Source organism: Macaca nemestrina, chromosome 1, assembly GCF_043159975.1.
Source record: "Macaca nemestrina isolate mMacNem1 chromosome 1, mMacNem.hap1, whole genome shotgun sequence".
NCBI lineage: Eukaryota > Metazoa > Chordata > Mammalia > Primates > Cercopithecidae > Macaca > Macaca nemestrina.
In genome coordinates, this window is record NC_092125.1 from 185,279,094 (window position 1) to 185,295,912 (window position 16,819).

At 33.5% G+C, this 16,819-nt stretch overlaps 1 protein-coding gene and 1 pseudogene across 3 annotated transcripts in view; both read left to right on the forward strand.

The window, feature by feature from the left end:
* Positions 1 to 7,018, forward strand: part of LOC139362379 (nuclear inhibitor of protein phosphatase 1 pseudogene) — a 29,896-nt pseudogene extending 22,878 nt beyond the window's left edge.
* Positions 1 to 16,374, forward strand: part of LOC105495016 (spermatogenesis associated 6) — a 170,283-nt gene extending 153,909 nt beyond the window's left edge. For all 3 annotated transcript variants that reach the window (XM_011764140.3, XM_011764141.3, XM_011764142.3), the window contains 2 exons: positions 7,027 to 7,127; positions 16,127 to 16,374. In XM_011764140.3, coding sequence (XP_011762442.1) covers positions 7,027 to 7,127; positions 16,127 to 16,307 — 282 coding nt within the window. In that variant the 3' untranslated portion in view covers positions 16,308 to 16,374. The remainder of the gene's footprint in view (positions 1 to 7,026; positions 7,128 to 16,126) is intronic.
* Positions 16,375 to 16,819: the final 445 nt, after the last annotated feature.

Sequence of the window (16,819 nt, forward strand, 5' to 3'; positions counted from 1 at the left end):
TTAATCTGTATGTCTATCCTTATGCTATTATCATACTATTTTGATTGCAATGGCTTTTGTAGTAAATGTTGATATCAGGAATTGTTAGTCTTCCAACTTTTCTTCTTTTTCAAGAATAACTATTCTAGGTCCTTTGCATTTCTGTATGAATTTTAGGACCAACTTTTCAATTTTTGCATGAAAACTGTGGCCAGAATTATATAGGAATTGTGTTGGCTCTCTAGATCATTTTGGAGAATATTGCTTTATTAATAATAATTGTTTAAATATCTTTTGATCTGTGAAGATAGCACTTTATAAAAATTTATTTAGGTCATCTTTTATTAAATATGTTTTGTAGTTCAGTGTTCATTTTAAGCTTTTTAAAAATCAAGTTTACTCCTAAGTATTTTGTTATTTTTGATCCTATTGTACATGATATTGTTTCCTTAATTTTATTTTCAGATTGTTTATTGATAGTGTTAAGGAATGCAGTGCATTTTCATGTGTTAATTCCACATGGGATTGAGCAGTGCTTGTACACAGTCCCCAGGTGTGTTAGTCTGGAGGTGCTGGAGCAGGGGTGCAGGGTCAACAGGGCTCTGATTGAATAGGATTACAAAGTTCTGTGATGGAAGGGTGTCCTGCAATCTTGCTGAACTTATTTGATTAGCATTAATAGTTATTTTGTGTGTATATGTGGAATTTTTAAAATACAGAATCATCTGCAAATAGAAATGTTTTTATTTCCTTTCTGATCTTGATTTCTTTTATATCATATTCTTGGCTAATTGTCCTGGATAGTACCTCCAATATATTGCTGAATAGAAGTGGGGAGAGCGCCCATCCTTGTTTTATTCCTGATCTTAAGGGGAAGATTTCACTCCTTTACAAATAAGTATGCTATTAGCTATATGTTTTTTACAGATGGTGTTTATCATCTTGAGGAAGTTCCTTCTACTCTTAGTTTTTTGAGTGTTGTTGGCATTTGTCACATACTTTCCCTGCATCTATTGAGATGATCCTATCATTTTGGATAGGATCCAATATGACTTAATAATATTAATATTATTATTAATATGACTTATGACATTGATTGAATTTTATATGAGTCAACCTTGCATTGTTTGGATAATTCCCACTTGGTTATGGTGTATAATCCTTTTTACGTCTTGCTGGATTTGGCTTGCAAGTATTTTACTAAGAAATTCTGCATCCATATTCATAAAATTTATTGGTATTCAGGGTTTTTTTGTGTGTGTTATCTTTGCTTTTGGTATCAAAGGAATAATGACCTTATAGAATGAGTTCGTGAGTTCTTCTTCCTCTTAAATTTTTGGGAAGAAGTTGTAAAGATTTGGTGTTCATTCTTCTTACGTGTATATTGCCATGAAACCATGTGGTTTTGAGCTCTTCTTTGTGTTTTTTAAATTACTTTAAGTTTTTTTGATTACTAATTATCTCTTTCTTTGTTATAGGTACATTCAGATTTCCTGTTTCTTCTTGGGTCTGTTTAAATAGCTTTTATCTTTCTAGTAATTTGTTCTTTTCATTATAGATACCATTGTAGACAATTCTATAATTATTTTGGTTTACAATTATTTCATATATTTCCTTATTATCCTTTTTGTTTCTGTAAGACCTCTAGTAATGTCCCATTTTTCATTACTGATTTTAGTAATTAGAGTCTTGTTGGTCTAACTAAAACATTGCCAAATATTTTATGATTTCAAAGAAGCAACTTTGGTTTTCTTTGGTTTTATCTGGTTTTCTATTCTTGATCTCATTTATTTCCATTCTAATGTTTGTATTTTACTTGTTTTGGATTTGGTTTGATGTTCTTTTTGTAGTTTTTGAAGTGAAAGCTTTGGGTTACTGATTTGAGGTCTTCTTTTTTCATGTAGGTCTTTAAAGCCATGTTTCTCTAGAAGTACTGCCTCATTTTCATTATTAAGTTTTATATGTTTTGTCATAATTTAAATTTCTCTTGAAGTATTTTCTAGTGTCCCTTGTGATGTTTTATTTAACCCATTGATCATTTAGTAATATACTGTTTGATTTCTACATACTTATTAATTACCCAAATTTTTTTCTGCTATTATTCTCTAATTTCATTTTACTGTGGCCAGGTAACATATTTTATATGATTTCACTTCTTTCAAATTTATTGAAATTTGTTTTATAGCCTAACATATGGTCTCTCCTGGAGCATTTTTCATATGCACTTGAAAAGAATATGTATTTTGCTATCGTTGGGTGGAATGTTTTATAGATGTTGCTAGGTCTAGTTGATTTACATTGTTGTTTAGGTCTTCCATTTACTGGTTGATCTTCTGCCTGATTCTTCTGTTCATTGTTGAAAAATGAAGTATTGGTGTCTTTGAACTGTACACATATCCTGTCGGTTCTGTTTTCTCTAGAGAATCCTGACTAATACAGCATGAGAGTAAAAAACTCGTTGGGGCCAGAGTCATAGGGGGCTCTCACAAGTTTATATGCTTTGTCTCTAGAAGCTAAAGCAAATGCTTCAGCATGAAAAACAACTGAATATTGGTAGGGTCAGTAAGTTTTATGGCATTTTAACTTGACCTAGTCCCATCGCCTGCTCTCTAGCTGCATATTAGTCTTGATAACCAACATGCCACAATCTCAGTGAAAACCAAAATTTTGGCAGGCACTGTCAGAGGTAAAATAAAGTTAAGAGTTCCTTCAAAGACCATTCTCAGAGAATTGTCATTATGTGACTTGTCTGGAGATTGCCTGGAAGACCCCACTTTGAGTGAGAGCTTTGCCAGTGCAAAATCTTTGCTGTGGAGGGCATTTTTAAAAGAAATAATTACAGGCAATTGTTAAACCTCACTGCAAACTGAAATGGTGAATAGCAGTTGAGTTAAACAATAGACCAATCAAAAACCTTCAAAGACAAAGCTGAGTGTGTCTATAGGGGGCTTTGAAAAGATACCACATATTCCTGGGATTTTAGAAGACCACTCATATTTGTAGGACTGTGCATATGTCTAAGGCTATGTACTTGATTAGAAAAGACAAGAAGGTCCAAAGCTTTCAGTTCCAACCTACCTTAAGGCTCTGCATAAACAAGAAGTTAAGGCTTAGGCTAAGTGTTGAAAGTGTACTCCCAACATAGAGCTGCTCAGCAAACACTGGGAGACTTAATGGTCCTAAGCATTTATAGAAATGTCTGTCCAATGACTTGATGACTCAGCTAACAGCATAGAGATATCAGTGATCAACCACAGAAAGGAATGTTGACTTTGCAGAACTAAGTCAGAAAATCACTAAACTAAGAACTAGAATAAACAACAACAATAAACAGCAGAAATGAAGGAAAAAAGCAATGAATAGAAACTGTCCTTGAGGATCCTACACATTGAACTCACTAGACAAAGACCATAAATCAGTTACGTTAAATATATTTATTCAAAGAACCAAAAGAAAGCATTCATAAAGAAATAAAGTGTTAGAATTATGTCTCATAAAATATAAAATTTCAATCAAGAGTTATAAACTGTTTTTTAAATAACCAAATAAAAATTCTGAAGTTGACAAGTACATATTCAGAAATGAAAAATTTATTAGAAGGACTCATTAGCACCCTACGAGCAGGCAGAAGAAAATATTATTGGACTTGAAAACAAGTCAAATGAGATAATTCAGTGTGAGGAACAGAATGAAGAATAAAAATAATGAACACATATGGATTTGTGGGATACCATTAAGCATGCCAACATACCTGTAATAAGAATTTCAGAAAAAGAGGGAGAAAGGAAGGGACAAAAGGAATATTTGGAGAAATAATGGTCCTTGCCAAATTGAAGAAAATTATTATCTAAGGAGCTCAATAAACTCTTAAGTAAGATAAACTCAAATAGATCCACACTTGAGGCTCATTATAAACCATAAGTCTGAAGCCAAAGATAAGCCGGACATCATGGCAAATACCTGTAATCCCTAATACTCAGAAGGTTGAAACGGGAGAGTCTCTTGAGCCCAAGAGTTCAAGGCTACAGTGAGCTATGATTTCGCCACTGCATTTCAGCCTGGTGACAGAGTTAGACTCTGTATCTAGAAAAAAAAGTGTTTTGAAAAAAAAGTGTTTTGAAAAAAGCCAAAGACAGAAAGAGAATCTTAAAAACAGCAAGGGAGAAGGGATTCATCACGTAAACTGGTTTAAATCAGAAACTATGAAGTCCAAAAGGCAGTGTAATGATACATTCAATGTACTGAAAAGAACTCTCAACCATGAATATCCAGCAGAACTGTCTTTCAAAAATATAAAATAAATTAACATTCTCAAATAACACCAGGTTTATCACTAGCAGATTTGCACTACAAGAAATACTAAAAGGAGCCCTTCAGGATGAAGTGAAAGGACACTAGACAATAGTATAGATTCACATGAAGAAATAAAGAGCGATGATAATGGTAACTAGGTAAATATAAAAGATAGGCGAAATACAGTTTTTGCCAGTAACTCTTTAGTTCTTCTATCTGATTTAAGAGATGACCTCACAAAACAATAACTATAAATATATGTTGGTGGGAGCATATTATATAAAGATGTAATTTGCGTAAAAATAGCAATTAAAAGAAAAGGGGAGAGATTGTAAACATGTAAGAGCAAAGTTTCCATATCCCATTGAAATTAAGTTCCTATCATCTAAACTTAGATTCTTCTGTATTAAGATGTTATTTGTAATCATCATGGAAACTACTAAGAAAATGTCTCAAAAATACAGTGTATAGGAAATTAAAAATCATCCCTGGAAAATATCAAACACAAAAGAAGGCAACAATGGAGAAGTGAAAAAAGACATAGAAAATAGCAAAATGGCAAATGTAAATCTTATAGGTATGTAAACATACCTATAGGTAGTTCATGGTATTTTAAAAATTAAACACTCCTATTAGGAGGTAGAATTTTGGAGACTGGATAAAAATCATGGTTCAACTATACTCTGTCTACAAGAGATGCACTTTAGATTCAAAGGCACAAATAAGTTGAATGTAAAAGGAAACAAAAGCATACCGTTCAACAGCATAAGAGAATTGCAGTGGCTACACAAATATTGGACAAATAGACTTTAAGAGAATTTTTTCTTACTAAATTTCATACTAAAGACAAATAAAAATATTTTATAATGGCAACAGGGCCAAACCATCAGGAAGATATGACCATTACAAATATATATGCACCTAAAAGAGATCCCAAAAATATAAGGAAAAACTGATAGAAAAGAAGAAATAGATATGCAATTTAATAGAGACCTCAGTATCCCACATTCACCAGTGGACAGGACAGACAGAAGATAATAAGGAAATATTCATTCCAGATATGTCACAACATATTACTTAAAATTTCCAGATGTCAACATAAAATTACAAGATATGCAACAAAGCAAGAAAGATCAAAACATAGTTATTAGCTTATAGATCCTTGTATAGATGATTTTTTTCAAAGGGCAAGTTATTCAAACACAAGGAGGCAACAAGGATCACACCTTATTTTAAGCTATTAACTATGTATTTATATATATTATATATAATTGTATTTATATATAATTATATATTTATAAAATATCACAAAATATAGTCTGAAAATTTGAAAGGAATAACCTTTAAGCTAATCTATTCCTTTTTGTTTCTCAGGTCTGAATTCCCCTATATGATATCCTTGATCTAGATAGGCATCAACACTCTACAGGAATAGTTTTAGTAGTTGTATTTTTACTCCTTTAAGACAGCTATCCTTTTTATTTCATTTCTTTGCCAAGTCTTTCACACTCACTACAGGCAATTACATTTTCTTTGATAATAGACTAAATGCTCCACTTCATTGACCTCTCAGAATAGGTAAAAATAAGGAATATCCAATAATATGCCATTCAAGAAAAAGATCTAATAATAAAGAGTGGCTGAAAATAAAAGGACAAATATATATCGTTAAAGCACTAACTAAAAGAAAGTGGTTGTCTCTATATGAATAGTAGACCAAAAGAAGTTAAGGGAAAAAAAAGTAGTTATAGAAATAAAGGTTACTTCATAATGATAAAACCAAGAAACTATAACAATTCTAAATTTGTATTCATATTTTCTGTGATTTTTAAACAAGCTCTATTATTTATTGCACACATGTTTACATATAATGCTGTCTTCCTAGTTTCATGCCATCAGCAAATTTTTAAAATCATTTTTCTTCACAATGTACATTCAGCTGATTTCTTACATCAAGTGAATGAACCCCTTACTAATACTAATCCTTATTTGTGCTTACTAGTTTACTTTGTTATCAGTTCTGTTTGTTTCTCTTCTTGTTTGACTAAGGAACACAAGGATATTCACTAGTATTTGAGAAAGGCATTTGGTATTAAATTATATACCATTACCACACATGAACTTAACTGTGAATGTTATAGTTAACAAAGCCATCTCTTCAGAATACTATTTCTTATGTCCTTATATGTGTCTATTAGAAATTAAGAACAGGCTGCCCGTACAAGGTGGGGGTAACCATATATTTTCATTTCAGTTACCTTGCCTTTTGTTTTTGCCTTTTCTGGATTGTTACTGCATTTTGGCTTTTGATTAATAAGTCTAAGCCATTTCCTTTGTAAGTCATAGGTGCATGTTAGAATGCTTGTATCTACATAGTTTTCTCAAATACTTATTCCTCAGAATGCAGGTACAATCTCTTGAGTTCATATAACAATGTATAAGATAATATTAAGTTACGTATCATGACACAGGAGTCATTCCTCTATTTTTATGGATTCAAGAAGTATCTCCTTGATACCTAATCTTTGGTAAGCAATATTAGCAAAAACTATAATAAAACTGTATAGTTTTATTGGAAAGGATAGTAAATCCTCACTTAACCTTTTTTCCCCCCAAAGAAACACTAGCATTTAATTCCGTTTCTTATAAATTAAAATTTATAAGGGGAGGGGAAGAGCATTTTCTGAAGAAACATAAGCATCATTTTGGGGACAATGAGACAATGAGTTAATGGAAATCTTTAAAATTTTTCAGGATGAGAGAGACCAGAGAGACCTGGAGAAAGATGATGAACTGGAACTGAAAAGAAGTCTTTTATATAGAGACTCTGCCTATGACAGTGACCCCGAGTATAGGTATGAATGAAATATATGTATATCCTTCTCATAGTTCCTATAAAAATAACTGTTTTATAATCTGCTGAATTTGTGGGAAATTTAGACTCAAAAGGATAATTAGTATTTATTTTTAACTGTAAATTCCTATTAAAATTTTAATATGTTTGCATTACTGGAACTTATGTGTAAAAACAAATATAGTCAATTATTGGTGATGCCTTTCATCCTACTTAAGATTTGTCTGCCCTGAAAACTCACATACTTCAGAATGTATTTATTCTAATATAAAAAACAGTTCTTATAATTTTAGACCATGAGCCAACCTTTTTTAATAATTTAAGATCAAATTCTGTAAGAGCAAATTCTGTTCTCATCTAAAATTTGAGAAATGTTAATAATAACATTTGATATGAGCAAATTTCATCAAGATTTTTGACAGCTCTGTGTCAACTGACATAAATTTAATGCAATATTAAAAACTGTAAATTTTGGATTTATACCACTAGTTACTGTAATATATAGCTTTCACCTTCCTGAGATTCCTGAGGAACAAACAAAACTTCAAAGAATGGAATATTTTTTAATTGCTAACTTGGGTTTTGCATTCAAATCTCTGATCTTTACTCTGGTAAGCTAGGCTAGACCATCTATGAACATGTGAGGACTCCTTATGCCCCTTACACAGAGTATAAGTGGGAGTGTGACTTCCTTTCTCGAAGTTATTGCCTCCCAAGCAAGGAGCAACCTGGGCCTCTCTTTAAAGTAAATAGTTTATTATAGGTAAATTTGAAGGTGAAGCAATCCAAAGAGGAAAAGAAAGATTCAGAGGGTACACACCCTGAGGAAGAGTATTTTTTACCCTTTGTTATTCTTCATTAAAGTCATATTCCCTAAATTGTTATATGGATTAGCATCCCGATTTTGGGTGCTTAACGCATATAATTAATTCTAATTTGGGCAAGAAGTGAGAAGAGTTGATACAGGAAAGAGCTTCATTTTCAAATTATCTAAGTTGTTTGTTAAAAATATAGATTTCCACTTTTTACCCCCATAGATGCTGATTCTTATATATAAGTAACACATGGAAATCTGTACTTTAAGAGATATCGTGGGGCCAGGTGCAATGGCTCACGCCTGTAATCCCAGTGCTTTGGGAGGCCCCCGTGGGAGAATCACCTGAGGCCAAGAGTTTGAGAATAACCTGGGCAACAGAGCAAGACCCTGTCTCTACAAAATAAATACAATAAAATTAAAAATGGGATATCATGGGTAATTCTAACATAGGTAGATAAATACTACATTTTCAAAAGTGCTGCTGTCAATTTAAAGTTTGCCATAAACCCCAATATTGGTTCTTTTTTCAGCTCACCAAGCAGTGTTATTGATTAAGCTTTTGATCACCCTGAACAATTTGGTACCTCTCAAATGAGAGTTAAGCAGGGTGTCAGAAAAGTTCTGCTTACACATTTTTGAGGTCACTTTATAATCATTGCTGCTCCTCTTATATATACACTTGAATTAATCGGATGAAGTGGTCAGTCCTTCAAGACTTTTAGAAAAGTATCTTTGATATTAGATCCAGAAGCTATTGAAATGATTAGGATATTATTTTAGTTTTATCCTCAAGTAATATTATGTACTAGGCCAAGAAGTCCTCCTGTTCTGCTTTCCATCTCAAAGATTAGAGGAACTACACTCAAAGTAATCACCTCCTTGCCAGCCTTGAGGTTTCTGTCAGTAAAAGTCAAGAGAGAGTTTGCAGTGTTGACTTACTATCAACCCTCTACAGATGCTGTTTGACACAGGCATCATGAAGAAGTTTGCATGAATCTCTGGAATGACTGAGCGAGGAGCTCAGCAAATCCTTTTCCCCCAAAGAAACAAACTGAACAGAACTGTCAAAAACAACAATTTAAGAACTCCTGGAATTGACCAAAAGCATATAACAAATTGAGAAGCATTTATCAAGAAAATCTTCTGGTTATACTACCTAAAAGAAAGAAAATCAGCATATTGAAGAAATATCAGCACTCCCATATTTATTGTAGCATTATTCACAATAACAAAGCTATGAAATCAACCTAAGTGGATGAACGGGTAAAGCAAATGTGGGAAATAGACACAATGGACTATTATTCAGCTATTTTAAAAAATGAAATCTTTTCATTAGCAACAACATGGGCAGAACTAGAGGACATCGTGTTAAGTGAAATAAGCCAGGCACAGACAAATATTGCATGTTCTCACTCATATGTGGCAGCTGAAAAAGATGATCTCATGGAGGTGGAGAGTAGAATAGTGATTACCAGGGACTGGGAAGGGGAGGAGGAAATAGAGGGTGAAGAGAGGTTGGTTAATGAGTAGAGAAAATACAGTTATGAAGAAGGGATAAGTTCTAGAGTTTGATAGCCCAGTAGGGTGACCATAGTTAACAGAAATTTGTTGTATATTTCAAAATAGCTAGAAGAAAGATTTGGAATGTTTCCAGTACAAAGAAGGGATAAATGTTTGAGGTGATATCCCAATTACCATGATTTGATTCACTACACATTGTATGCATGCATCAAAATATCATATGTACCTTAGGAATATGTACAAATATTATGTATCAATTTCAAAGTTAACTTAAAAAATTTACTGAATATCAGAACAGTTAGAGCCTGTGACATTATAACCTGGAGGTTCCATCCCCATCTACCACTCCCCAGCTCCATATCACAAAAGTTCTACTAGGGAAGTCATGTTGAAATACTGGCAGCTCTGCTCCCAGAAATAACTAACTATATGGAACAGAGCATGGGAAATTCCATTAACAGAAACAATAATGGTTTATTGGCAAACAAGGAAGGGAGAACTGAAGTTTTAGTACTACCTGGCAAACAAGCAGAGGAGGCCTGAAGTTTTAATACTGGTTGGGTCAGACAGTAAAGATCTGAGAGAAGATAGCCACAGTTGGCTGGTCTTGATATCAAGTTCTACGTATTCCTGGTTGGCTAGAAGATTATGTTAATGCATAAGGCTATACATATGCATGAGAGAGATTGGTGAAGGCCCTAATGAGCCACTAATTTATGATTGAATGTGAAGCCTTGTGAAGGCAGAAAGTAAAATGCAGGGCAGACTTGTAAACTAGATAAACTTTGAATATACTACCAAAGCCACATATCGATCCATTGGCAAAATATGGAAGCCTTATAGGTTTACTGGCTCTCACTAGTCATTTGCTAGCCACTAAGCTATGCTAACTCCAGGGTAGCCCCTGAGAAGCCAAGACAAGTACCACATGTTCTCATTGCAAATAGGAGCTAAACAATGGGTACACAAGGACATACAGAGAGGTATAATAAACACTGGAGATTCTAAAAGGTAGGATGGGGTTGAGAAAATACCTGTTGGTTAGCGTTCACTATTGAACCATGAGTACACTAAAAGCTAAAAGCTTGGATTCGCCATTATGTAATATATTCAAGTAACAAAACTGTCCTTGCACCCCCTAAACCTATAAAATAAAATAGCAACAATTAAAAAAATAAAGAAACAGACACAGGAGCTGGGCAGTGTGAAGAAACAATTCACAGTATCAGTCCAGGCAAATCATTGAACAAAGAATCGAAAAGGCCAGAGTTTCTGCAGTCTCAACTAGATCTAAAACATTGTTTTCTACAACAACTTCGAGACATGTAAAGAAAGAAGTATGACCCATATATGTGAACAATGAATTACTGGAAACTGTCTCTGAGGAATTCGAGATGTTAGATTCAGCACACTTCAAAGCAGCTACATTCAAAGCTAAAGGAAAGCGTGTTAAAAAATTGAAGTATGACAATGAATCATCAAATAGAGAACATTAATAAAAATCATCAAATAGAGAACATTAATAAAGAGATATGTTATTTCTTTGTGTTTTTCCTCAAGAAAAATTATGCTCGTCACTCAACACTTTTTTTAAAGTCTATATACACATTGAGGTTTTCAGCCATGAGGTCTAGCAGGTATTCAGTGTTTTTCTACAGGAATTGCAGAGTGGGAAAATATAGTTTGCTATGTTATCTTCCAGGTATCAGCTTATCTATGATAGTTGTCTCACGTCTTCTATCACCTTTAAGTTGAAACTCATTTGAAAGAAATCTCTTATCAAGAACTGAATAAATGACCCCTTATTTCTGACATCTTTGGTTTGGGGAGCTGAGTAGGGAAGGAATCAACTACCCATAAGATTTCCTTCTCGCTTTTATATTGTGTGGCTTCTAATACATTTTAGACGTTTGTTATGATAGCCCTGCCAATTCCCAGGGCCCTAGAGGATGCTTCTTCTTCCTTTTAGTACCTTCTACATTTATTTCAAATTTCTTCTGTTTTCAGGAGATTTAAAATTCTCTCTATGGTTGTGTGTTTCTCACATCACTATTGTATTTCAGCATTAGCCCAAATTTTAATGACCAGGCCTGAAGTGATGGTTCATGTAAATGGGAGTTGGCAACAAAATAAGAAAAATAAAGATAAAAATAATTTTAAATTTGTGTTTAGAATATTATCTCTTCTATTATGGCTGTTATGTGGAATTTTTAACACTGTTCTTTTATAAAACTAGCTATTGATAAAAACTGTTTTCTATTTGTTTATGCCTAATTTTAAGGATATTGACAGTAGGGATATGCTCAACAAAAATGTTTCAATTATGAAATTATTCATAACAGTTTCAATTTGAGTAATTTAAATTTTCCGTTTTTTTCAATAAATTGGTACATCATAATTGTACATATTCCTAATGTACATATAATATTTTGATGCATGCATACAATGTGTAGTAAATCAAATCATGTAGTAAATCAGTTCTTTATATTGGGAACATTCCAAATCTTTCTTCTACCTATTTTGAAATATACAACAAATTTTTGCTAACTATGATCACCCTACTGAGCTATCAAACTCTAGAACTTATCCCTTCTTCATAACTGTATTTTTCTACTCTTTAACCAACCTCTCTTCACCCTCTATTCCCTCCTCCCCTTCCCAGTCCCTGGTAATCACCATTCTACTCTCCACATCCGTGAGGTCAACTTTTTTAGCTGCCACAGATCAGTGAGAACATGTGATATTTGTTTTTCTTTGCCTGGCTTATTTCACTTAACATGATGTCCTCTAGTTCCACCCATGTTGTTGCTAATGAAAAGATTTCATTTTTTAATAGCTGAATAATATTCCATTGTATCTATTTCCCACATTTGCTTTACCCGTTCATCCACTGATGGGCACTTAGATTGATTTCATAGCTTTGTTATTGTGAATAATGCTGCAATAAATATGGGAGTGCTGACGTCTCTTCAATATGCTGATTTTATTTCCTTTGGATATATACCCAGCAGTAGGATTACTGGATCAAAAGGTAGTTCTATTTTTTTTTTTTTTTTTTTTTGAGAAACCTTCATACTGTTTTTCCTAGTAGACTATACTAATTTACATTCTCACCAACAGTATATGAGCAGTCCCCTTTCTCCGTATCCTCAGCAGCGTGCATTATTTTTTGTCTTTTTTAATAAAAACCATTTTAACTGGATTGAGATGATTTCTTTCTGTGGTTTTGATTTGATTAGTGACATTGAGCATTTAAGAAATATATCTTTTGGCCATTTTTTTTCTTCTTTTGAGAAATATCTATTCAGATCTTTTGCTCATTTTAAAATCAGAGATCAGATTATTTTTATTTTTTCCGCTGCTCAGTTTCTTATATATTCTGGTTATTAATCTCTTCTCAGATGAGTAGTTTGCAAACATTTTCTCCCGTTACGTATTGTATCTCTTTACTTTGTTTATTGTTTCCTTTGCTGTGCAGAAGCTGTTTAGCTTGATGTGATCCCATTTGTTTATTTTTGCTTGGTTGCCTATGCTTTTAAAATGTTACTCAAGTAATCTTTGCCCAGATCAATATCCTAAAGCATTTCCCCAATATTTTCTTCAGTAGTTTCATCCTTTCAGGTCTCACATTTAAGTATTTAATCCATTTTAGTTTGATTTTTTGTATATGGTGAGAGATAGGCATTATATTTTTATCTTTTGCCTATGAATATCTGGTATTTCCAGCACCATTTTTGGAAAAGACTGTCCTTTCCCCAATGTATGTGGTTGGTTCCTTTGTCAAAAATGAGTTTACTGTAAATGTGTGGATTTATTTCTTCATTCTGTATTCTATTCCATTAATCTATTCGTCTGTTTTTATTCCAGTACTATGCTGTTTTGGTTACTATAGCGTCACAGTTTAATTTGAAGTCAGGTTATGTGATGCCTCCAACTTCGTTCTTTTTGCTCAGGATTGCTTTGGCTATTCTAGTCTTTTTTTTTTTTTTTTTTTTGTTTGTTTGTTTTTGTAGTCCCAAATAAATTTTAGGATTGTTTTGTTATGGTTGCTGTGTAGAATGTCATTAGTGTTTTGATAGAGATTGCATTGACTCTAGATTGCTTCAGGTAGTATAGGCATTTTAACAATATTGATTCTTTCAATCTATGAACATGGATATCTTTCCATTTTCTTGTGTTCTCTTCAGTTTATTTCATCAGTGTTTTATAGTTTTTGTCATAGCAGTCTCACTTTTCTGGCTGAATTTTTTTTTTTTTTTTTTTTTTAGTATTGGAAATGGGATTGCTTTCTTGATCTCTTTTGCAGATTGTTTACTCTTGGCAGATAGAAATGCTGATTATTGCATGTTAATTTTTTATTTTGCAACCTTACTAAATGTGTTTATTCATTTTAATTTTTTTGGTAGAGTCTTTATGTTTTTTAAATATAAGATCATGTTTTCTATAGAAGGGAATAATGTGACTTATTGTTTTTCAATTTGGATCCCCTTTATTTCTTTCACTTGCCTAATTGCTCTGGCTAGGACTTCCATTACTATGTTGAATATAAGTGGCGAAAGTGGGCGTCTTTGTCCTATTTCAGATCTTAGTGGAAAGGCTTTTCATTTTTTCCAATTCAGTATAATATTAGCTGTAAGTTTGTTACATATGGCCTTTATCATTTTGAGGTATGTTCTTTCTATGCCCAGTTTGTGGAGGGGTTTTATTATGAGTGGATGTTGAATTGTATTGAATGCTTTTTCAGCACCCGTTGAAATGATTATACATTTTTTTTGTTTTTGATTCCGTTGATATTATGTATCACATTTATTGATTTGCCCATAATGAACCATCCTTGCATCCCTGGAATGAATACCATTTGATCATGGTGAATGATCTTTTTCATGTGTTTTTGAATTCAATTTTCTAATCTTCTGTTGAGGATTTTTGCATATGTTCATCAGGAATATTAGCCTGTAGTTTCTTTTTGTTGTTTTTGTCTGGTTTTGGTACCTAGGTAATGCTAGCCTTGTAAAATGAGTTTTCTCATATCTTCAATTTTTTGTGATATTTTGAGTAGACTTCTTGTTAGTTCTTCTTTAAATATTTGGTAGAATTCAGCAGTGAAGCCAGAGATCCAGGGCTTTTCTTTTATGGGAGACTTTTTATTACTGCTTCATTATTGTTATTTATTATTGGTCTATTCAGGTTTTGTATTTGTTCATGGTGTAATCTTGGTTTGTAGGTTGCGTGTGTCCGGGAAGAAACTTTACAATCTAACAGGCCTGGGAGGTCTAATCTATAAAAAGTATTTCATTGACCTTGAAGAAAGTCAATTATTTATATAAGAAAATAAACTCAACATTTTATCTATAAAAAAATGTAATTCCAGAATTTAATGTTTGTGTTAGTAAAATTATAACACTGATAACATGAAGAGTGCTGTTAATCCTTAAGAAAGAGTTACCTTTTCTTTTCTGTCTTCATCACAGCCAGCCCAGTCTTAGTCTATTTCATTAGCTTCCTATGGGCTTGCTCTCACTTACATGTGCGCGCTCTCGCACGCGCTCGCTCGCTCTCTCTCCCTCCCACCTTCTTTTTTCCTTAAGACCCTCAAAACTACAGTTGATCCTTTCACTTGAAACTCTTCTGCCTTGTTTCCATTTTCCACAAATGTTCATATTTAGCCTAATTTTCTACTCCTTGAGGGCAATAGCAGCATGGCATAGTAGAAGGCATCTTAGAGCACACATATTGTCTTTTTTATTTTGCCACTTACTAGCTGAGCAGTCTTAGGCAAGTCACTTAACTTCACTGAGTCTTAATTTCTATGTCTACCAACTTCTAAAGGTTGTAAGATGTATTCATAAATAGATATAAAGTACCTGGTTTCGTGTTTCTTATTTAATAACTTCTATGTTTAAATTTTAAAACAATCCTGTAAAACTAAAGTTAAGGAAGCTGAGACTCTGGATAGTTAAATAAATTGCCCAAGGTCTCACAGCTTATAAAAGACTGAGCTGGAATTCAGTTTCAGGTGTGCCTGACTTTTAGCAACTATGTATTCTTTTTTTTTTTTTGAGATGGAGTTTTGCTGTTGTTATCCAGGCTGGGGTGCAATGGTGCGATCTCAGCTCACTGCAACCTCCGCCTCCTGGGTTCAAGCGATTCTCCTGCCTTAGCCTCCCGAGTAGCTGGGGTTATAGGCAAGTGCCACCACACCCAGCTAATTTTGTTTTTTTTAGTAGATATGGGGTTTCTCCATGTAGGTCAGGCTGGTCTCGATCTCCTGACTTCAGGTGATCTGCCCGTCTTGGCCTCCCAAAGTACTGGGATTACAGGCATGAGCCACTGTGCCCAAGCTGTGCATTCTTATACTGGCCATACCAGGCCACCTGTGTTCTGCTTTTATTATGCTGTACCTGTGTCTGTTCTCTGAACTCCTTTTTCACTCTAACACAAAATTTTCATTTTACTGTTTTATAACAGTTTTACACAGATACTTCTGCTTCCCCTTTTAAAATGTCCCTCTCTGAAAGCACAGGCCTTACTGTGTTTTCTTTTTCACAGCCCCAGCAGAGTATTACATAGCCGTAGAGTACTCAATAAATATTTGATTTACATGGTACTATCTCTAATTTTGTTTCATTATTATTTTGAATCTTTTATATCCCTTTTTATAGCTCATGTCAGCAGCCACGTGGCACTTTCCATTTGGATGATGGCGAATACTGGTCCAACAGGGCAGCCTCTTATAAGGGAAAATCCCACCGACCCATCTTTGAGAACAGCATGGACAAAATGTACAGAAACTTATACAAAAAGGCCTGTAGTTCTGCTTCACATACACAGGAAAGCTTCTGAGACCATCCACGATAAAACGCATGAGTGTCCGTGTCAACCTCTCAATGAAAATGTTTGATGTGATCAATATCTGTATTCCTTTTTTAAAAAAAAAAAAACAAATGGGATTATAACTAGGTACAATAGTTATACTTGAATAAGTTCATTACTTCAAATGGTAAATTATCATAGGCAAGCCTTTTAAAATAATTATTACAGAAGAGTCTGCTGTGTTGCAAATATTAGAGCTCTGTCACACAATCACAATTTCCAATATATGACAAGGATATTGTTACATGTACATCTCATCTGCAAATCCAAGAATAGTTCCTTTCTAGAAATGTTTTCTTTTTTTTTTTTTTTTTTGCCTTACCTTGCAGTTTTCTTTTCATCTGCTTAACTGGTTATCTTGCCTGTTTAAGATTTAATTAATATTGACTACCTTTTCTTGGTGATGAACAAAATGATATCCTATACAAGAATGAATTTCCTAAGGGTTTAAACCCCGTTTTCACTCACATTTTCTACTTTTT